The 22,679-nt window shown below is 45.2% G+C and overlaps 3 protein-coding genes across 4 annotated transcripts in view; 2 read left to right on the plus strand and 1 right to left on the minus strand.

Annotated features, from left to right (window-relative positions):
* The first annotated feature begins 567 nt into the window (after window positions 1–567).
* Window positions 568–4,005, plus strand: tomm7 (translocase of outer mitochondrial membrane 7 homolog (yeast)). Its single transcript, XM_037094150.1, has 3 exons — window positions 568–755; window positions 2,622–2,670; window positions 3,659–4,005. Exons 1-3 carry the CDS (start codon window positions 653–655, stop codon window positions 3,672–3,674), a joined length of 168 nt encoding a protein of 55 aa, XP_036950045.1. The 5' UTR covers window positions 568–652; the 3' UTR covers window positions 3,675–4,005.
* Window positions 4,006–5,123: 1,118 nt separating this feature from the next.
* LOC119017429 (interleukin-6) lies at window positions 5,124–10,717 on the minus strand. Of its 2 annotated transcripts, XM_037094148.1 has the most exons (6): window positions 10,702–10,717; window positions 6,731–6,869; window positions 6,449–6,642; window positions 6,263–6,355; window positions 6,017–6,160; window positions 5,124–5,862 (listed from the first exon to the last, which is right to left on the minus strand). In XM_037094148.1, the coding sequence occupies exons 2-6, from the start codon at window positions 6,744–6,746 to the stop codon at window positions 5,632–5,634; spliced, it is 678 nt and encodes a 225-aa protein (XP_036950043.1). In that variant the 5' UTR covers window positions 6,747–6,869; window positions 10,702–10,717; the 3' UTR covers window positions 5,124–5,631. The 2 variants fall into 2 exon arrangements, with proteins under 2 accessions (XP_036950043.1, XP_036950044.1); XM_037094149.1 differs by lacking the exon at window positions 10,702–10,717 and having other exon boundaries at window positions 6,731–6,938.
* An 11,315-nt stretch (window positions 10,718–22,032) lies between these two features.
* rapgef5a (Rap guanine nucleotide exchange factor (GEF) 5a) overlaps window positions 22,033–22,679 on the plus strand; it is a 49,781-nt gene continuing 49,134 nt past the window's right edge. Inside the window, exon 1 of the mRNA XM_037093001.1 lies at window positions 22,033–22,514. Coding sequence (XP_036948896.1) covers window positions 22,371–22,514 — 144 coding nt within the window. The 5' untranslated portion in view covers window positions 22,033–22,370. The remainder of the gene's footprint in view (window positions 22,515–22,679) is intronic.

The raw sequence follows: 22,679 nt of genomic DNA on the forward strand, positions 1-22,679 counted from the left end.
AAATATGATGTGCATAGATGTTATGCACTTTACTGCTTTTTTCAACTGCACCCTATTAAAACAACAGTAACTTAAGAATTTGAGTTTAAAACATTAAAAAATGAACAGACTGCGAGGACATAATGTTTCTAAAATATTCTGATTCCGTTGCAGAGAAATCTCCTGAAGTTAGCATGCTAACCAACTAGCCCTGGAATGAAACCTCCGCCTGCCAGGGGCCCAAAGCTACTGTGCTAGCTGTGGAAACACCGGCACTTGATCCTAAGTGCAGCACTACATGGCTAACAAGCTAACAACCTAACAGCAGCTACAGTCATGACTGTGTAAACAGAATACAGTTTGCTGCAGTTAGCTGTTACATAATTGCACCTTTAAAGTAGAGGTCAGAGATTATATATGTTTATAGTGAACATTATTCCTGATTAATTAATTACATGGTAAACATCATTTAAAACTGTGAGGTGCATGTGTTCAGTTTCTGATAAAGACGGGAACATGTATGAAACCAGCATGTAAGTTACAGCTGGCAGACACGCAGCTGTTCGACTGGCCACAAGATGGCGGCCTCTGACACATTTAGCAACAGCCGGCTTCCCTACGTCACTTCCTCTTCCTTGTCCTTGCCAGCAGCCTCACCGTTCGGGACAAACACATGGCTAAACTAAGCAAAGAGACCAAACAGCGGCTGCAGCAGCTGTTCCAGTGCAGCCAGTTCGTTATCCGATGGGGCTTCATCCCGACCGTGCTGTACCTCGGTCAGTATCCCGGCAGGCGCGGGGGGCGGGCAGAGCGAGCGTGCCTCGCTGACGTTAGCCAGTTAGCCTAGCACCCTAGCCCCCAACTATTAGCTGAAATATGTTGTTTATTCTTTTTGTTCACGTTGTTGCGCTAATATATCCACAGTTGGATACCATTATAGAAACAACGCACACGAAGAAAGCAAAGGTTGCTATTAGCAACGTTGTTTTACTAGCAATGACAAGTTGGTGGCTCTGTAGCATTCAGGTGTAGCATTCACTTTTAGCATTAATAACCACGAAGAAGAAGCAGGCTTGTAGCCACCCCCCTATCTGGAGAGGCACGTGTGAAGATGCTGGATGGTGCTTAAAGCCTCAGTATTGAGTGAATCCTGTTGACGTGGGGAAGCGGTGCAGTAACGGATTTAACTGTCCATCCTTATGAAGACAAGCTACCGGCTAAAAATACGACCATGTGGGGATTACTGAGTGTTACACAGAACTTCAAGTTTCCCGTAAAAACCCCTCGTCCTTAAAGTACTCGAGCGGCTCTCTGTGGTGTGTCTGGAGCACTGAAATACTCGGTTGTGGTTTGGAGGAGAGATGGGGAAGTTAAGATTTTTGCATGTGACCCCTCAGCTGCTGGAGTTGCCCTCTGCCAGAGAATCTTCTCTGACTTCAGCATTTTGGAAAGACCATCGCTGATGTCAGACTTTCCCCTGCTCGCTTCCCAAACTTTCTTCAGCCTGCTTCACACTCTTCACACACTTCACACGCTTTACATGTGGTTCTCTTTTGCTGCTCACTCAGAAGTTTCTCTAAGTGTAATTTGTTTTTCATCTGAGTTGCGCTGTGTCTCTGTTAGATGAGCTCAGACAGTCGTGTCAGTTAACAGCATAAATAAACAAAAGTTTACTTTCAAAGTTATGTAAGTACAAATGTCACACATTGTTAGGTTTCATCAGCACTCGTCAGGGTTCACAGGATTCACTTCCAGCAGAGGAAATTTACTGTTTACTATTCTTAAATACAATTTGCAGTTGATTTATTTTAATATTTTAATTTTCTCTCCACCACATTTATTTGAAAAAGTTTTTAGTTACATTGCAGATTCAGATAATTCAGTGTTGATTGGTTACATGTCACAATTAATAACCTATAAGACAGTGTTGTGGCCGGAACATTGTGTGAGAAGATGCTGCATCAGAACCGAGGATGCTACTTTGACTGAGTTTATTTAATCAGCAGTTTGACAGAAAAAAAATTCTCATGTGAGAACTGAAGTGAACCTTTTGACTGATGGCTGTTTAGTCCTTTAATTGAGGAATCAAAGATTTCAGCATACAGTCAGTGGAGCTGGTGGTGAGGGAGGAGTTAGTTGAAGTTCACTCTTACAGGAATCTCATCTTTTCTTTAGAAACCGTTGCATCACGGTCGACACGCCCGTTAGCTGAATGAAGAAAAGAATAGGGAAATGAATTTTTCCTCTCTAAGTGTGCATGTTTGTGAGGCAGTGAGTCAGAAGTGCTGCTCGCTGCGTTGTGATGTAGTAACATGTTGCCCTTTCATGCTATTCCTCAAAGATGAGATCTGCACGTTGTCTTAGGATGTTCGAGTTCTGTGATCAGCATTCATGGGACTGGGATGCTGTGCAGAGTAATCTGACAAAAAGCATTCAGTGGCAGATAAATGCACCTAATAGTGATCAGAGACTGTGTGTCATTTAGGTTCTCAGCCACTGCATTTGTAAAACGTGTTTTACTCTCATCCCACTGTAGAACTTGTAAACCAGCTGACTTCCATACTTGATGCTTTCAGTCGCTGTATGAAGATTCTCAAATGTAAATTGGTGTGCTCAGATCTGTCTGTACTTTTGATTTGCAGGTTTCAAACGAGGAGCAGATCCAGGAATGCCTGAACCCACGGTCCTGAGGTGAGAACTGATCGTGTCAAATCCTTTTGTGCTTTCATAAGCAGGAAACCAAATGGTGTGAAACATGATGCTGATAAGTTTCTGACACGTGTTCAGCACAGCGACTGATTCCTCAGTGATTACAGGTTTAATAGAGAAGATGGGGGGGGGGGAGGAGGAGGAGACGGGGGGGAGGAGGAGACGGGGGGGCATGGGGGGGAGGAGGAGGGGGGCACGGGGGGGAGGAGGAGGAGACGGGGGGGATGGGGGGGAGGAGGAGGGGGGGGAGGAGACGGGGGGAGGAAACGGAGGAGGAGACGAGAGGAGGGGGGGAGACGGGGGAGGAGGACAGGAGGAGACGAGAGGAGGAGATGGGAGGAGAGGAGAGGAGGAGAGGAGGACAGGAGGAGAGGAGAGGAGACGGGAGGAGAGGAGGAGAGGCGTTAGAGTGCAGCCCAGAGTGACAGCAGACAGTCTGTCCCTCCACAGGACGTTTGGTTGACAGCAGATATTCAGTTTCACTCTGGTCCAGCTGCTGGTCGCCGGTTGAGCCTCGACAGGCGATCTGGTGCATTTTACACAACGTCATGGTTTTTGGGGGAATTTGAGAAATGGAAAAACACAATTGTTTTGATTTCAAGTGATTTCAGTCAAATTCTGCTCATTATTTTCTATAATTGGGGGATTTAAAATTTTTCTGCTGCCATTTTGTTAAGACACAAACATACTTCTGTCTTTGTTTAACACAGAATGGTGCACTTTAAATGCCGAGATAAGAGAGAAAAGCAGTTAGTGAAGAGATATATATGTTATAAAGGCTCCTCTAGGTGACCTATGACCAGTCATTCTGCTACCATACGTATCATACAGTCACCATGTCAGGAGAAGTCTAACACGACCGCTGTCTGCTGCGACTGCGTCAGGTGTCGCAGGATATACTTCATGTGTAACATATCTCTCGGTCACTGTGTTGTTTCTGGTGGGTTTGACTCATGTGTCTTGTCTCCAGCTTGCTCTGGGGCTGAGGATCGTCTCCCCACGGCCACCAGACGCTGTGACCCTCCGTCAGAAGATGGAAGTTATTCCTCACCTTCCTCTCATACATCGTACTGTCCAGTGTGTGAGAGTGAGGCATGAATGTTCTCTGCAGCTGTAGTGTTCGTGGCCATGTGCACAGTACATGTACGGAGAGTGTCAGCTACATTTTGGATTAACAAGGAACATGAACACTGAAACATGTTCTGGTCCGTCTGCAGTGTGGCCGTCTGCTGGAATGTTGGTTTCAACATTCATTCTGTCTTTTCTCTTTTTATTTGTAATTTAAGATATCTGGAAATAAATCCACACTGAAATGTCCCTCCTTGTTTTTCTTACCAGGAGAATGGGTGAAATGTAACTAAGTACATTTACTCAGATACTGTATGTGAGTACAGTTGTAGGCACTGTTCTGGGTAATTGTAACCGTATGTTTAAAAATCAAACGGCTTATTAAAGGAGGAAGGAATCAGCTCCACCCTGCAGCTGGAGCTGCACCACATTATTATAATAAAGCATGAAGTGTAATAATTAACATACTCTAACAGTCTTTAGATTATTATAATAAAGCATGATGTGTAATAATTAACATACTCTAACAGTCTTTAGATTATTATAATAAAGCATGATGTGTAATAATTAACATACTCTAACAGTCTTTAGATTATTATAATAAAGCATGATGTGTAATAATTAACATACTCTAACAGTCTTTAGATTATTATAATAAAGCACATGTTCCTCTCACACACTCTGACACACTTAAAGAACATTTACTCGAGTACTGTAAGTACAAGCTGAAGGTTTGTGTGACTTCCTCCAATATTGCCATTTAATTTCTGCTCATTGAGCTTTTTACTCCACTACTATAGTCTGACAGCTTCAGTTACTGGTTACTTTGTATATTTTAGATACATTTTGCCACACCGGTTCTGTCCAGTGAGACCATCCATCTCCAGGTGTGCTGAGTTTCTATTGTGATGATCAGCTGAAGCAAATAAACATTTAGCCAAATCCTCAGTGACAAGTTAAAAACAGATGTTTTAGAGATCTGTGGTTCTTATAGGACAACATGGTGGAGTAGTTCTGATTAGAGTCACCTTGAAATGCAGCGTGTGATTGATCCAGCAGGCACCAGGTCACTGCAGGAGGACTGTGAGCTGTGACTCAGGTTACTCAGCTGGTTGTGTCCAGACTTCTGCTGACCAGAGGTCATGTTGCTGCTTTAGCTTTAGAGTTTTGATTATTTGATTTGTCTAATTTGGTCGGAAATTTAAGACGAAACAGAAATAATGATTCATCATGAAACACGTTATCTGTTTCTGATAGTCACAGTTTCCAGCCTGTGAAGAGCTCGTGTGCATATTTTAGAGGACTGATTAAAATCTCGGCTGTTGTGCAGCACGGAGAATGTGAGCAGAGCTGGAATAAAGACGCTCGTTTCTTATCTATGCAAATGTTTTTTATTTCTGCATGTGCACACACAATATTCCTCCACACCAAGTCACACAGTTTATGCTTGTTGCATTATAATTAAATAAACAGCAAATTCAGTTAACAATAATAATAATTTTAAATAAATAACAGTCAACAGTACTGTAAATATAAAAACACTGTTCACATCAAACGATGATACAAATATTTTCCTTTCCTGTAAAAAGTGACGATGCTGCTCCAGTGACATCACAGTTGAGAGATGAATCAGCGGAGGGATCCAATCAGTACGAAGTTCAACATTCAGTGCAAGAAACTTTCATCCATGGAATTTCCTATGACTAATAAATAACACTTCTCAGCAACTATAAATAGATTCAATAAGTTATCCAACAGTGGGACTGAAGCCTCAACATTCACACAGTCATATCTCGTTACAGAGCCGGACGTTCCACATGTTCCATCACTCCACCTGGCTGTTTCCCAGCAGATCCAAACTGATCAGTAACATCTTTACCTTTGGTAATAGAGAGTGACAGGTGTCATCGCCCTGTTGGCCCTACTTTCTCTCAGCTTCTCCTTTTTATTGATTGCATTTTTGCAATCGATGAGGAAGATGCGTAGCTGGTACAGGATGCTGTGCGCCGTCATCTTCCTGTGGAAGGTGTCGGAGCTATCGAGGTCCCTCAGCAGCTGCTGCTCCTGGCTGCTGGTCAGCGGGGTCACCTGGACGGCGTGTCTCATCTGTAGACAGGTGACAGCGTCAACACAACAAAGTCATCAGCTCCCTGTTATAATTGTACAAGCATCCAAAGTTTCCATAACCCACTGACTGGTGTCACTCTGCCCCCAGGAGGAGTGACCAGGCCTCCACATGCATGCAGCAGCTCAGACTTACCTTTCCTGTGATCCTCTGTTTCAGGAGCTCACTATTTTGTCTGAATCTCGAGGGAATTCGGCTCTTTGGCTCCTCTTTCTCCACATACTTCAGGAGCGCTGTGTAGACAGGGAGGCCCTGGAGCAGCCGGTGGAGGAGAGCCTCCTGGTAGAGGACAGAAAATCACTGTTAATGCTCAGATGAACCACAGCGGACAGTTTCTTCTTCTAACAGTGCATCAGGGTGATGACAGAGGAGGCGAAGTACCATGCTGAAGTTGGATGAAGGACAATCTGCTGGAAGTGAGGGGATGTTGTACTGGGCCAGAACATCATACCTGATGTGGAATTCAGCTTCAAACTGGTGATAAAAGAGAGGTGGTGGAGGTCAGGTGTGATGTTCAAAGGGTGACACACCAGTAGACCAGAAATCCCTGACGGAGGAAATGCTTACCTCCTGCCTGTGGGTCTTGATCGCTTCCAGCACCAACTTCAAGAGTGCTATCAGTGGGTCAGCGGGCCTCTCCGTCTCCCACTCCTCACCTGAGGTGTCACCTGCTGGATTGTCAGTGAAGGCACCATGGACCGGAGCCGCGGGAGCACACTGCAGCAGAGCGGCCAGTGCCGCTGCACAGAGCCAGAACACGTCTGTAGAGGAGAAAGCATGAATGACTGAATGAATGAAAAGAGGAAGGAGTGCAGGAAGTGTGCACACCACAGCCTGCAGAGCACTTACTGAGTCGAGAGGGCATGTTGCTGCTGCTGGGAAGCACTTGTTGCTCTGATGCTGAGGGCCGTCAGGGTCGGAGGGAGTCGTCTTATCTTTACGATGGGCCGTCATTTTATATTCTTCAGACCAGGAGGGAATTCCCTCCCTGCAACAGGCATGAAGTAGAAGTTTGCGTCAAGCATCCGGTTGGTTGTGGCTGATGATGGCTTCACTGATGGAATGTACATGTACATGTACTCCAGTACTGTGAGGCACTTGTACTTCACTTAAGTATTTTCATTTTCTCCTATGTTTTGCTTTCGCTCTACAAAAACATCATTTGGATTCTCCTACACTCATTTGAGAACTTAAGTTAGGAGTTACTTTGCAGAAGGTTACACATTTTATTTTCATTTGTTTTAAAACAAAACAACAAGACACAGAAAATCACTTCAACTGATCGGCCGACCAACAGCTTAAATATACACATGTGTGATATATGTGTCATTTACTGTAATGTACAGTTACTGTACTTTTATTACCTTTTGATACGCCTTCATTTGAAAACCTTTACTTTGAAGGGGCACCAAACTTTTATTTTTACAAAGTTAACAAGCTCTCAGAACACCAGAGAGGTGGCAGGGTCCGCCACGCAGTAAAACTGTGTCGTCCTTTAAGGTCACTTTGTTTATCTGGTTTGTTTAGGCCGACGTCTTCCACAGATCTACATACTGCTCCTTTAAGACTTTAGCTTGCGTGCTATCCGTACGCTGACTCGGACTGAAAGTACTATTTAACACAAAATCTTTACTTTTACTCAATTATGACTCTGAGGCACATTTCACAACACCGGGTGGTTTCGATCATGATGGCAGCAGTGGAGACGAGCCAACTCTCAAAATGACAAGAGCAGAAGAGCCGCTTCCATCTCGGCTGCCTCAGTCAATCATAGTTAAAGGTGCAATCTGTAGTTTTAGGGAAAGTAAATAATTATTTGTCTTATTATGTTATTACCTCATTAATATTGTAAATGTTCCCTTAAACTACACAGTGACATTCAGAATAATAGCGTGGAACTGGAACAATAAAAAAACATGTTTAAAACACCCACACAAACACAGAAATCATTTGCGTGGACGACCGTCATTTAAAGGGAAAATCCACTGAAAGCCGTACATTTGCATGGCTGTGATGGTAAAATCACTGCTGATGACGCAAACAAACTACATGTGGTGATGAGAAGTCCTGTTAACTCGCTGCTCTGCTCGCTGGTGGCCACGTAGAGAAGTCAGTCACACCTGTGTGATGTCACGACCACATGATCTGTACGTCTGTCTGGGACATCAAACAGGTGTTCTTGTGATTCTGGTGGGTTCTAACAACTGTGTTTCTACAGTGAAGTGTTGCTGCATGCAATCAGTGTGTCATGTTTCTGTTCCAATATTAGTCATTTCCACTTATGAGCTGGAGTGAGGCCGTCGTATCCTGTAAGATCGTTTCTTCATTCTCACTGATTTGAATATGAATGTATACAAATAATAAATATGGTGGTCAGAAATGTGATTACTGTATGCTAATCAGAATGCCGTCTGCTGTACCTGCTGCTGTACCTGGGCATGTAACTGTCCACCTGACTGCCTGGAATCAGATCTGAAAGCCAAATCCTACCATAGATGAGTTGTACTTATTTTCCATCCACCATCACCTCCAATGTGTAGCGAGTACCCAGAGACAACACCCACCAGGTCCTGATGCCAGTCTGTCTCTGGAGATCTTTACTTCTGTTCGAAGGTCCAATGTTTTTTCTTAAAAAAAAAAACTAAAACATTTTATAATAAAAATATTGACGGTCATCTTCTTTGTAATCTGACATGGTTTTCAGACCTGTCATTCTAGATTTGGTGCTTTTGTTATGCTTTCTTAGACAAATCATGTCACATCTCACATCAAACTAAATGCAGGGACACCACAAGGCACAATTCTTAGCCCACTGATATTCCCCCACCTAAATGCTTCCTCTCACTAAAAAGTCCTGAGTTTCCATCACTGGATATTTTGTCAGATACTTGGAAATTTTCCACCGTCCCTCCATCGAACTAGATATTTCCAAAACTGGATTTTGTGTTCAGCTACGTAACAGAAAGGCTTCAGTGTTGTTAATGTTTGTCTGGTTTGCTTGTCGGTCCAACACTTTAGTCCAGATGGCAAAATCTATTCAACAAGTTACCATTACATTTTGTACAGACAAGATAAATTCTTATAACTGTGGTGATCCCTGAACTTCTCATCTCATCCTGAACACTTTGGCTCATCACTAGCCCGGCACGCAGCAGGTGTTTTGTTGCACAGAACCATCTGGGAAGTCGTCCTCGGAGACTGTTTGGATGATAATTTTAAAAATAAAAAATATGTAGCAGAGGATCGAGCGAACCATCTGTCCATCATCGTCTATCACAAGCTAACTTCAACTAATAAGATTAACAAAATACACAATGACTGTCGCTGAAGACAGGTGAGAGAAGAGCCAAGACATCTTTTCATCTGAAAGAGCATCCAGTGCTGTTCTTTGCTCTTCTTTCAGTGAAGAAATACTCTCTAGCTCTGCTCACCGATGCTAGAGGAGCGTCTGTGATTAAGTTTTTAGGAGCAGCCATTGTGGTTATCTCAAATGCAGGCACTGACCCACTGGTCATCACATGAGCTTACAAAGTCTGATTAACATCATCTCACTGTTGAAGTCTTGAAGGCACTAATGTTAAAAACAGTGGTCTGTTAGCTAAGATAGCTGCTAGCTATCTTAGCTAACAGGCTGTGAGCCTATTTGTTGCTACAGTGTGATATTGGCAAGCTCAACTAGGTGTCTTACATTAAGTGTTTTCTTCGTGACTGTGATCATTACTTCTCGTCTGCAAAATAATTTAACTTTAAAAGTGTCTGTCAGCTATATTACATCAGCAGTTGCCATCTGATCCCTGCTGGAAAAACCAGAATAAAGCAGCATATGTAATGTTTTGGTGCTTATATACTTGTGACCAGCATGATGTGTCTCCAACTGGTTTCGTATTGCAGTATGACGAGGAGTGAAGTTGGCTGTGAAAGCCCAGTACAGGCCACAGAGTCAGTGAGGTCGTCACAGTACACCAAGATTCAAACCTACAAGCTTTCTGGGTCATTTTAGGAAACCTGGAACAAACTGTAAATACTGACCTAAATGTACAGAAATATAAATGCAACACTTTGTTGCTCCTGTTTCTCTCACAAGTTGAAGTAAACAATTTTATAATGCTTGTCTTCTTTATGTACACAAAATAATGACTTCTTTTAGATTTTGAGCCCACATTTGTAATCAGATAAGATAAGCCGTCAACCTGACAGGTGTGGCAGATCAAGACGCTGATTGAACAGGATTCAGGCGCAGGTGGAAATCATGCTGGTCTATGCTGGGGGTCAAGCAAACACTTGTTTCATCCCCAAACTATTGTTTTACCACTCAAGTTCAAACAGTCTTATAACTTCAACTGTGCTGACAGTGCTAATTAGCAAATAGCAGCATGCTATGCTGTTAAACTAAAATGGTGAACATAAGAATAATTGGGCTAAATGCATCACGTTAGCATTGTCACCTGAGCGCTTTAGCATGATGATGTTAGCATTAAACTTTGCTCAACCACGGTCTCTTGTTCTCCTTATTGTTTGAGCGAGTGCTGAAGAAACCGTGGATCTGACTCTGCAGAGAGAAAATACTGTATGACAACACACACACACACACACAGACACACACACACTCCTTCCTCTTCTTTGTGTCACAGCCTCTCTGTCAGCAGAACAGAAGGATCCCTCTCTGTGATTCCTCCATTTTTAGTATTCAGTGGGAGTATTTCTTGTTTCCACTGATGATGTAAGACTGACTTTACATAATTTCATCTGTAATGTTAGTAACATCAATATAAAGACTATTCTGTCTGTCAACAAGCAAAAAAAGAGATTTTTGATTTTACTCTGTGGCCTTCATGAGTTCAGCTTCCATGTTGATATCCAGGATATTCAACACTGCATCATCGTTCTGTCAAACTTTCCATGGAGATGACGCTGATGACAAAGAATGAGCTTAACTTGGATACGTCCTCTCCCATCAGCTGTTAACCACTCATGCACACAGTTTTCTTGTAATCACTCGAAAGAGAATTAGAGGAAGAAGTGAGTACTGACGATTTGTCTTAAAATCTGACTCCAGATATCACATCTCCTTGTTGCGTAAGCTTTCAAAGAAACGTGCCCCCTTCGAAAACTGTTCACTTATGTTTTCACAACTCTCTCTTCACCTTCACTTGTTTCATCCAGCATTGCAACACAGGATAGCATTAGCATCAGAGCTTTGCTCCACGGGCTCTGTGAGATGCTCAACAATCAAAATGTTTAATTTGTAATAATTCCCCTGCTACTATTTTTGATCATGATCCTTCCCTCAGTCTGCTGGTGTGACCAGGGGGAATCAAACTGCAGAACTCCTAAATGGGGTCAAAAAAAGAAGCAGTCTGTCAGAGTGGCTGGCGCTGCATGTGCTGTATGAAGGATGTTGTAAGAGTGGGTTTGTACCCGCTTCTTGCTGGGGAGTGTTTCGGGACATTCAGAGGACAGTTTGAGACGTTAGAATAGCTCCGAGTCTTCTGAGGTTAATGGGAAGTGCCGGTCGGGGGCGTTTCTCCCTGATGAAGAACTCAAGACACACTTCCAGTTTCCTTTGTGGATGTGCAAAGATTTAACTAACACATCTATTCCGGTTCTGATTCTGATTTGATTTGTATGATTATTGTTATCTGTGACCCAAGTAATTTATATTTTGCCCCAAATTCCCCTGCAGACAAAGTCAGCTTGATACAAACCTTCAGAAAGTTTGACTCTTTCTACAAAATGAAGACATGTTTCTCCATGTGACTGCGGTTTGTCTGGCTGTACGTCAGCTCTTCACTTCTCTGCTGCTTTGCATTTTAAAAGCTGTTTCACATGAAGCAGCTCGCAGTCGATGCACAGTCATATTATTGCATGTGTTTTTTCTCAGGCAGTGCTGCTGAGGGAAAACCCATCGACACACATCCCAAACATTTCATTCAAATGTAAAAACATTGTTTTTGCTTCTATTGTAAAAATAATAACTCGAACAAAAATGTTTCAAATTATTCATTTTGTACGTGAGCGTGCATTAAAATGATGTCTGACTGGATTTACAGGCCGGTAGTGATATTTCTCTGATTCTCTCACGATCACAAGGAGCTGTTAAACTTCTGTGTGTGAAGCATCGTTAGTTCATGTTGGTGAACTTAATGTCTGACTCAGTGTTAATTACTGAGAGAGGCTTTGAGACGTACGTAAAGTCACATCCTTTGGACTGTCATGGAAAATCAGACCCGATTCCTTCACAGAGAAATCGACAGTCCAGCGGCATTAAACAACTTAAATAAATCATCCACATGGACATTTCTAGAAATCACCACACGACTGCAGAACATAATGCAGGACCTGGCTGGCCTGAAACAACCATATCATCTGGAAGCCAGTAAAGTCATAGTGAAGGAGGCTGTCTGCATGTCAGGAAACAAAGAACATGCTGATTACAATTTGTTGAAGTGTGTAGCCACTACAGCAGGACCCAGTCCACTCTCTGCAGCACCGTGGCCCAATTATAAAGTCGACAGCTATGTTTCTGCAAACCACAGGCACATTCAAAGCTGATGTGCAGCAACTGTGACATATCACATTAAATGCTTTATTAGCTGACTTTCAAGAGGTGGAAGGAGACGCAGGTGGCGTTATAACAGCCATCGAGGCTGCCAAACATCTGACTGCAGTTTGAGCCACACAGGGAATATTTATAAGGACAGCAGTGGACGTTTAGAAGGACAGCGGGGGAAAAATTCAGCCTATTTTGTGGCATGAATTGACAAAATTGCAACATAAAGAAACGCTAAATTTGAATTACTCTGTGGTTTGGTAGAAATGTACTTAGCTCACATTCATTCTGTCACTCTTACTGTCATGGCAAAGAGCAGATCATCACTGTACGCTGAAGGTGTATTCAGAGGCTTGTTCAGTGGTCCCACGGTTACAGACTGTCTCCCCCTGAGTCATGCCACCGTCTGCAGGGACACTCCCATCACCATCATGACGTGGCGCCAAGACGCATGAGTTAAAATATTAGAATACTGTAACTCATGTAGCAGTGAACTGGTTTCACCCCGCTCACCTCGCAGCGTGGCCGAGAGAGTTACTGCCAGGTTCACACTTCAAACATGAATCAGCATATTTGCACCCATTGACAGCCTGTTTCCTCTTGCTCTGCAGTTTTTGTTCCTCCACACTTCCACTGAATTTCGTCTTTCTTCTAAGAAAGGGAGGATTGAGTCGTTAACAGCACAGGTTTTTTCTGGTTTTAACACTTCGACCTCTCACCGCGGTTTGTGTGTGTTTGTGTGTGTGTGTGTGTGTACTTATGTCTTTAATTGCTGCTTCACTTATCAGACAGTTCCATCTTATTTCCACTGTGAGTTCTTTCATTATCAGTGAAACTCAAACTCAGTGAAATTCAGTTGACTTTCCTGTTTTGTTAGTTAGTAAATGTGACTGGCTGTTTTAATAAAGATTAAAGATCTTTAAAGATTAAATCAATAGAGCATCCTTTTCATCTACAGACAGTTTTGCACACAACTATCAACTCTGCACAGAAACATTCATCAGTTTGATGTGTTTGTATTATCAGTTTTTATCTGTATGCCCTGTATGTGTTCTACACTTTTTGGCCTTTTTATGGCTCTATTGACTGAGCAGCCTGAGAGATGACAGACAGTGGGATGCAAGAGAACGGCTGGCCTGTGAACCCAGGCTGCACCGAGGACACAGCCTCTATACATGGGCGACACCAACTGAGCCCCTGGGACACCCAGGGAACGCCCGAGTCTGACAAACTAACATACTTCACTCCCAAAAATTCCTTTATTACCATATAAGAGTCCCACTCACTGATGTTCAACACTGCCTTCAATGGCCAAACACAAATGTTGCCCCCAAGTTCCCATTAAGTCAAGTGAAACCAGAACTCCTTCACAAACAATTCATTCTCTAGTCAGATTGATGTATTTATGTACAGAGCCACAACATTGTCTAATAATGTAGAAGACATTTGAATAGTTCTGCAGCCGTTCAAGTTCCCCAACACATTTACATAAACTACCAAAACCAAGAGATTTGCAGTCAGCCTGGGACTTTTGGATCCCCTCAGGGTCTGGGTCCTGTAAATTCAACTTTGGGACATTCGACTTGGCCAGATATGTAAATGATAGCACAGTGGTGCTGTGGTTAGTGCTGGTTCCTCACGGCAAGACGGTCCTGAGTCCAAAACCCGGCTGGGACAGGACCTTTCAGAGTGCGTATTCCCCTCATGCCTTTATTGGTTTCTTTCCTTCATTAACTTTTTCCCCTCACATATATTAGGAGCCCTTGACTGGGGCACTGGTTAACATCTGGTGCTGGTCCCCGAGCTCTGCATTTGGCTGCCCACTGTGGTAAATGTAGAGAACCAGTTTCATTACACTGTACACTGTGTGACTCTTCCTCTTCTTCTTCTATTTATATAGATTATTATCTACTATTTATCTATAATTATTTAGATAATCGTAGTTTGTAGAAATAATACTTGTTTTGGTTCCTTCTGATAATGCTGCTGCCACATCAGACTGTCAGGACCACACTGCAATAATAACATTACCAGAACTGACTGTAAATGTACATTTATGATGTTTATTATAAAGTGCCACCAAATGTTTTAGTGTTCTGCTCAGCTGAACAAAGCGGACCTGGAGGACTGAATCCAAACGGTCCCACCAGAATCAGGTCGTCCTTTTCTGGTGTCTGTCCTCCAGATAAAAGCTGTGTTTGAGCTCTTCTCTCTAGACTCTCAGCTCCAACTCCCCCATCTGACCCATCTGCCCCACCTGCCCCCACCTGCCCCACCTGCTCCAACTCCCCCATCTGCCCCACCTCCCCCCACCTGCCCCACCTGCTCCAACTCCCCCATCTGCCCCACCTGCCCCCACCTGCACCACCTGCTCCAACTCCCCCATCTGCCCCACCTGCCCCCACCTGCTCCAACTCCCTCACCTGCCCCACCTGCTCCAACACCCCCATCTGCCCCACCTGCTCCAACTCCCCCACCTGCCCCCACCTGCCCCCACCTGCTCCAACTCCCTCACTTTCCCAACCTGCTCCAATTCCCCCATCTGCCCCACCTGCTCCAACTCCCCCATCTGCCCCACCTGCTCCAACACCCCCATCTGCCCCACCTGCTCCAACTCCCCCATCTGCCCCACCTGCCCCAACTGCCCCACCTGCCCCCAACTGCTCCAACTCCCCCATCTGCCCCATCTGCCCCACCTGCCCCCACCTGCTCCACCTGCTCCAACTCCCCCATCTGCACCACCTGCTCCAAACTCTCGCACTTACCCCACCTGCCCCCACCTGCTCCACGTGCCCCACCTGCCCCCACCTGCTCCACCTGCTCCAAACTCCCCCACTTGCCCCACCTGCCCCCACCTGCCACCACCTGCTCCACCTGCTCCTACCTGCCCCACCTGCTCCTACCTGCCCCACCTGCCCCCATCTGCCTCACCTGCCCCCTCCTACCCCACCTGCCCCCACCCTCTCCACCTGCCTTCACCTGCCTCCAGGTGTTTCCACAGTGTCTGATCTTAATATCCATGTAGTGAGTGTTGACGGTTTGTGCTGAGCAGGGTGATGAGTGAGGAGTTTATAATGACGTCACTTCAGTTCAGCCTGCAGTTCACCTGGCCGTGGCTAGATGGCAGTCACGCAGCATCGATGACAGAGGTGCGTTCAGGCGCTCAGCAGCAGCCCGGACATGACTGTGCTGTGCTTTGCCCATGAGCCCCCACAGTAGTTATGTCTGACCTCACACTGAGAGAGAGTGTTTGAGGGCCTGTGTGGACATTGAGGTGTGTTTGGACTTGACTTTGAGATCTGTACCACATGTGTTGGAAGCAAGCGCTTTGGACTCTCATATGCTGGTGCTGGTCTATATATTTTGTGCTTGTGTGACAATTCTCTTTTTACCTTGCCATCGCTCTTTCAGACACATTTGCGTTGTTCGTTTGGAATATGGGCTTGGAAATGTCTCAATTCTGACTTGCAATGCATGAGAGCACAGTGCTGGAAATGTTCACTGTCCTCAGCTGCGTTCCAGACAACTCGTAACTCAAAAATATCTGATCTCCGGCTTGAAAAAGTACAATTTGACAGCATTTTTTGTTGGAACTCTTCCTTGTAAACTCGACATCACGAGGGAGCATTCACCTGACGACACACAACATGGCACCACCTGGAGACGCTCCGCTGTGTTTGCAGGTGACAGTATTTGTATTCGGCTAGCAAATGGAGTATGTATATATGTTTCCAAGTAAAGTGCTGTAAAATAAAGTACAGTGGCATCTGTTTCCTTTTGGGTCATGTTCTTCCTCAAGGTCGCTGCCCTGCTGAGGCTTCACTAGTGTGGCCACTTGCCAGGGAGACATTTTGTTAAGGTTGGCCAAGTTTTGTTAATTTTTGGTGTTGTGCAGTTGGAACACGTTGAGTTCAGGAGCTGCAAATACCAGTTCAGAAGATGGACCTCTGATGTTGACTGGAGAGCAGCACTGTGAGCATGATAGTATGCCAACATTTGCTAATGGGTGCTAAACGCAGCTACGGCTGAGAGTGAATATGATTTATCTTTTCAGGTATTTGGTCATAAACCAAAGCTATTTGTTTCATCCTGTGGGGGACAGGACACACTTTCATGGGGAGATATTTCAGTCTGGACCAAAGTAGTGGACCGACCAGCTTGTACGGCTAAAAAACTATTTCTATGTCTGTCATGCAAGAAAAGGTTAGTGCAGTTACTTAGAGGTGCACAGAGTAGCATCTGCTTCTTCATGGTGAGAGCTTTCCTTCTGTTCTTGAATACATGACCTTATCTGTCATACTGTGCTCGGGGTTCTGCTTCTTTTTAATATGGCAGTCCTGACTTTTCTCTCCCCTCTGATTCTGCTCAGTCTGCTTTCCCATCCCTTCTCCTCCCATCCTTCGCTTCCTTCATCCCCCCTTTCCCTTTTTCTCAGACCACTGTGTTCTTGCCTCCTCCTCCTCCTCCTCCTCCTCCTCTTCTTCTACTTCTTCTTCTTCATCTTCTTCCCTCTCTGGCTTCCTTTGGGCACTTCTTCCACAGATGGGGAGCTCCATAAGAGACGGGAGGAATTGTATCTCTGCTCAGTTCGCCACAGGCACTCCTCAATATTTAATCAGGAGTGCATTTGTTTGAAGAGAGCTCCAAGTATGTGTGTGCGTGTGTGATAAAGAAAGATGTCTGACCGTGTGTGTGTGTGTGTGTGTGTGTGTGTGTGTGTGTGTGTGTGTGTGTGGACACTGGATTTGTATGCAGGAGAGGGAGATAGAAGTGTGTGGTGACAGTTTTGGGATGAAAGGCTTCCTCCAGTCGTGTGGTAATTGGTTTACTATCTCCCCTCCCTGTTTCGGCCCCCTCGCTCCTCTCACTCTCTCTTTCCCATCTTCTCCTTCACTCCACTTCCCCTCCCCCCACCATCCATTCTCTTCCCTGTGCATCATCACGTAACCCTGGTGTGCTGTATAGCACTGCATGTGCTCTACTATGTAGGGCTCATTCCTTCAAATGCTGTACAATCAGGTTTGTTTGATTTTGCTGTGTGTGCATATGTGACGTATGTGTGTGCATGTGTGTGTCTGTGTGTGTGTGTGTGTGTGTGTGTGCGCGCGTGTGTGTCTGTGTGTGTGTGTGAGCAGCCGGTCCCAGTCGTCCACAGGGACCACATATCAGCATATTTCATCATCCTCCAGACTCGGCACAAGCAGCCCAGAGTCCCCTTCTCTGCTTCTGCTTCTTCAGCAGTTCAACAAACACAGAGTATTTTCCTTATTTCTCTCTTTCACTTTTAGGCAGCGACTCGAGCTGTGAGTCTAAATAATAATGTTGCTGCTTTTTATTCAGATTTACTGTAGAGCTTCTGAAGTTCCTCATCATGTGATGGACACTGAAGTCCTTCAGCATCTGGACCTCCAGTGGTGGACTCAGGATGTTTGAGGGGCAGACAACGACAAAGGGGCACCAGCACCCATTCCACCCCAGAGGGCTCCTTGTCATGTCTTACCACAGAGGAATCCAGGAGGACACTTTGGCTGCATTTATCCAATGACCCTTTCCAGAGTGGCAGGGGGCTGGAGCTGCAGGGTGGCAGGGGGCTGGAGCTGCAGGGTGGCAGGGGGCTGGAGCTGCAGGGTGGCAGGGGGCTGGAGCTGTAGGGTGGCAGGGGGCTGGAGCTGTAGGGTGGCAGGGGGCTGGTTCATCACAGGGCGACATATAGAGACAAACAACCATTCGCACTCACAGTGGTTTGTTTCGGTGTAAGCTCATCTCTGTGGCCTCTCTGACAGTCTCCCCCTCAGCAGTAATCTCTCCTCACAGCTGACTGCAGCTTCACAGCTTCTCCTCAGAAGGCAGCTATCTGAACAATGATCAGAAACATGGTCCGATTGGTTTGGGTTCTCAGTAACTGTTCAGCTGTCCTTTCACACTTCGGCAGATTATGACACGCACTTCTTTGTCATCTCCTTGGAGAAACGGTTGAACTAACTGGCATCAGGGCTCTGCAACAATAACTGTGTCAAATCTCGAGTGAAACCAGTATTTTGCCATGAAACTTAAATTCTTAAAGGCCCAGAGAACTCACGGTCCTCAGTCATCCTCCAGCTATCTCACTATGAGTAACAGGCTGGACGTGAGCGTCAGGATGGTTTCAGTGTTTCACATGGGAACACTCTCACTGGTTTGATTTGGGGAGATGATGTCATGTTTTTTAACCCCCAGTCAGGATTTGCTCGTTCATATTGTCACCATCCAACATGCACACAGGAAATATTAAGAAATTTGCAGAATTGTTGATTGTTAAACATATAAGAAACATAATAAGATTAAAATAAATAGGAAATAATATATGAGAAGACTTCTTCTTATGATAAAATATTGAATATCAATATGTTCACTGTATTGTATAGAATTTAGAAATTCCAATATTGTCAACACTACCATGAACGGTTCTGCTTGAGTCCTGCAGATCCAGCAGATGTTGACTGGACAGCAGCTTTTCTTTATCCAGCCGTCTTTTGTTCTGACTGAGCGACTCGTCATGGCAGAACCACACACTGTACCTTTACACAGGTAAACCAAAGAAAGCTGAAAATGAGCGTGAGACGGACCTGACCTTCACTACAATATGAATGATTTCATAACAAAGTAGATCAGGCGTGCGGTGCTTCTGTCTGCATTGCTCCAGCAGCCAACATTATGTTGTGCTCATGTTATCATTGTGTTCAGGTACAGCCGATCACAGGGCTCTGTTGCTGCTGACAAGCTTTTCTGTATCTATTTGATTTGATGTGAAAGCTCCAGAAACACGTCTTTGTTTAGCAATTGGCATGTTAAATCAGTTTCAGTGTCATGCAGCCGTCTGCATCTGATGCTCAGTGGAGAGTGACACCTGGTTAATCCTGACGGAGCTCCATCACAGTGTGTGAGTGAGTGATGTGGTCAAGAGGAACGAGACAGCAGCACTACGATGGACAACAGTACAGACAGCGGCTACAATAAGCCATCATTGTGTGTCTGTGTTGAGTTTTGTCACGCATCACTGTTCTTTTCCCTTGTGTGAGTTCAGCATCAGTTTAACATGTTCATGGATGAAATGTTAATGTGTGTGTGAGTCTGTGTGTGTGTGATTCAGCTGTCAAACTGTGTGCACATCGGTCCATTACCTCTGACAGCGATGGTGTTGGTATAATCTGAGTCCCTGAAAGGGGCCAATTATCCCAGATTACAGATCCTATCAGGAGAGCGGACTCGACATCTGAGTTACACAACTGAACTCGCTGCACTCGATCTGGACTCGGCTCACAGTTACGTCCTCTTGAGTATCAAGCTCAGATCCTCGTGGATCTGCTGAACTGAAATTAATCATCTTTCAGATCATACTCACTTGTAATCTTTTATCAGTTAACTCAACTTCCCAAGAGGGCTGACATCCTTTTCAAACCATGCATTGAAATCCTTTAGAATAAGAGCTTCTTATTAAAAGCACATGCAGCCGGTTTCAGATTAAACATGAGAACATTTTACACATTAATGCTGTTATAATACTGTGTCCAGTGCATATTAAAAAGGGCTTTTAACCTCTTTTTAAAGAACACAATCCAGTCTTATCCTTCCTCTTTTTAACAACACAAGAACAGTATAAACATGGTATTTCAGTATGAAAATATAAAATAATTGAAATGATGAATGATAAAAAAAGATAATACACCTTTGATTCGTGTTGTTAAAATGGAGAGAGGAATGTAGTCACCTTTTGAGTTGTCACTTTAATTTAAAATAAGTTTAAATTGTGCTTTTTTCATTTCTATACCTGGAAGTGTTTGACGCTTGTCAAACACTTAAACACTCATCTCAGAGCTGATCTCAAGTCTGATTCTTAAAGGAGCTCTAATTCTTTCGGTGACTCTGGCGCCCCCTGTGGATGAAAGTGTCCCTCCGCCTCATGTAAAGATCGTGATCAGTGTGCAGTGAGTGAGAGGCAGAGACAAAACTTTAACATCGTGTGTGTATGCTCGGAAATGTAAGATCAATAACTGTAAAATGCAAAACGTATCACAGTAAAGACTGTTTTAGAGCTGTGATGTTGGAGCAGCCTACAGAGGAGCTGTCCTCAGGAGGCTGCTGAACTTCTCTCCACTCAGTCAGACAGAAGCATCATTATTAAACTGAGACGATCAAAACCAACTAAAGTTCCTTGTAGTACGTTTGACAAACACTGTTGTTTTGCTCCATGCGCCAAATAAATGACCATAAGTGTTGTGCAGCATCGATACCTGTTCTACAGCTGAATTCACACTAAAAGTTTGATATATAAACTCAGTAGGTTTGTGTTTGTGTCTGTGTGTTATCATCACAGGGACACAGCAGGCTGGACTGACGGTCACCAGGCAGCAGTGGAATAACAGACGGTTGTCAGGAGCCACTTCTCCTGCTGGTCTGGCTCACATACAAACTACGACTCATGAATATGTGTCTCAGAGCGCCAACCGGGCAGGAAGTGAGGTGTCCGGCAGCAGGAAGGGAATTCCCCAGATTCTTAAAACGTCATCATAACGTTCTGTTAAAGGAACATTTCAAAGACATTTAAATCAGAGAGGAAATCTCTCACCTGACTAATAAACAAAGACGCTTTGTCTTCATGAATGAATCAACAAACAGACAAAACAGTTTCACTCTGTTTCACTTTGTATATATGTGGCGGACCCTGCCACCTTTGTAGCTTCAAACAGTGTTCTGGATCCTCTGAGCACGGGTTGTTTATTCAGTCATGGAGAAACTCAATATTTCTGAGGTTGTAGTATTAGCTCATTAATATGGTAAATATCAGTAATATGTCATAAACAACATAGTGAAGAAGCGTCTTGATGAGACACTGAAACAAGTCCAGTGTGGTCCATGACCCGGAGAACCATCACCCTGCTGTGAACATGTAAATATTACTCTCAGTCTGAATCCTTCTGTACAACTTTCAGGTCTGCACCGAAGACACCAGGTGTTTCACCTGGTTAAGGATCGGGAAGGAAATCAGTCTCACCTGTACAAGAGATTTTAATCTCAACATGACTTCCTGGTGAAATAACACACTCTGCAAACAGCCTCAACCCTGCAGACAGACCTGGTGTCTCACCTCCCAGAGGAGACAGACCTGGCGTCTCACCTCCCAGAGGAGACAGACCTGGTGTCTCACCTCCCAGAGGAGACAGACCTGGTGTCTCACCTGTCAGAGGAGACAGACCTGGTGTCTCACCTCCCAGAGGAGACAGACCTGGCGTCTCACCTGTCAGAGGAGACAGACCTGGTGTCTCACGTCCTTCAGGCCCTCTTCTGTGTCAGCTCACCTGGCTCAGGTCACACTGGAAGAGGACGCCCAGCCCCACCCTGACACATCCCCCCTCCCATACTCTCTGTGGCAGCTCTTTGTTTACCTATGGAAATCTGAGCCAGGTGATGTGATGACGTAGCCCTACTGCTGTTCTCCCCTCCCCCCTCAGTCTCTCACCTTAGGACGGTGATGACGTGTGAATGAATACTCATCAAACTGAAGCTGGGATGTCAGCAGGACCGTTAAAATGTGACGTTTTGTAAACGTACTTTGCTCTTTACCTTGTCAGAGCGGCGACAGAGTGAAAGGTGGAAGTGATGCAACGTTTCTGTGCACCTGTGACCCCCTCCCCCCTCCCCCTGCCTGCCTACACGCACATCCACGCACCAACCTGGTAGTCCCGAGGAGCGGGACGCGCGAGCCGTTGGGTGGAGCAGCAGCGTCGCGTGCTGCGGAACACACTCAGTAGGTCGAGTGGGCGCGCGCGGTTCGGTTGCAGATGCAGGTCGCGGAGTGTGAGCGCGAGGCGGGGGGAAATGGCGAACGGGCGCGGGCGGCGCTGCGCCTCGTGAGGATACAGTAGAACCCGGAGCGGCGGCAGCGGGACGGAGCACCGAACCATGGAGGACTCCGAGCCCGCAGAGGACGGCTTGCTCGCCGGCTTGCGGTGGAACCGGAGCGCACGGGACCAGGCTCAGCTCAAACACAAAATCCGGGATCTGCCGGGGTTACTGAAGCACGGGCTGCACCTGCGGAAGAAGAGCGTGAGTGTTGAAACCTGTCTCTCCGTCTGTCCCTGTTCTCCGTGTGACGATCTGTCCAGCCTTCAGTCTGCGCGAGGCTGTTTCATAACCCCGTCACGACTCAGGTGTTTTCATTTTGATACGAGCGTTACTGTCGCAGTGCGTGTGTGTGTGTGTGTGTGTGTG

Source organism: Acanthopagrus latus, chromosome 3, assembly GCF_904848185.1.
Source record: "Acanthopagrus latus isolate v.2019 chromosome 3, fAcaLat1.1, whole genome shotgun sequence".
In the NCBI taxonomy this organism is placed as follows: Eukaryota; Metazoa; Chordata; class Actinopteri; order Spariformes; family Sparidae; genus Acanthopagrus; species Acanthopagrus latus.

Coding starts and splice junctions, on each gene's coding strand:
- tomm7 (XM_037094150.1), top strand. CDS start 653: ATGGCTAAACTAAGCAAAGAGACCAAACAGCGGCTGCAGCAGCTGTTC. Junction 756..2,621: donor CCCGACCGTGCTGTACCTCG/GTCAGTATCCCG, acceptor TTTGATTTGCAG/GTTTCAAACGAGGAGCAGAT.
- LOC119017429 (XM_037094148.1), bottom strand. Junction 6,356..6,448: donor TCAAGACCCACAGGCAGGAG/GTAAGCATTTCC, acceptor TTTTATCACCAG/TTTGAAGCTGAATTCCACAT. Junction 6,161..6,262: donor CTTCATCCAACTTCAGCATG/GTACTTCGCCTC, acceptor GTCCTCTACCAG/GAGGCTCTCCTCCACCGGCT.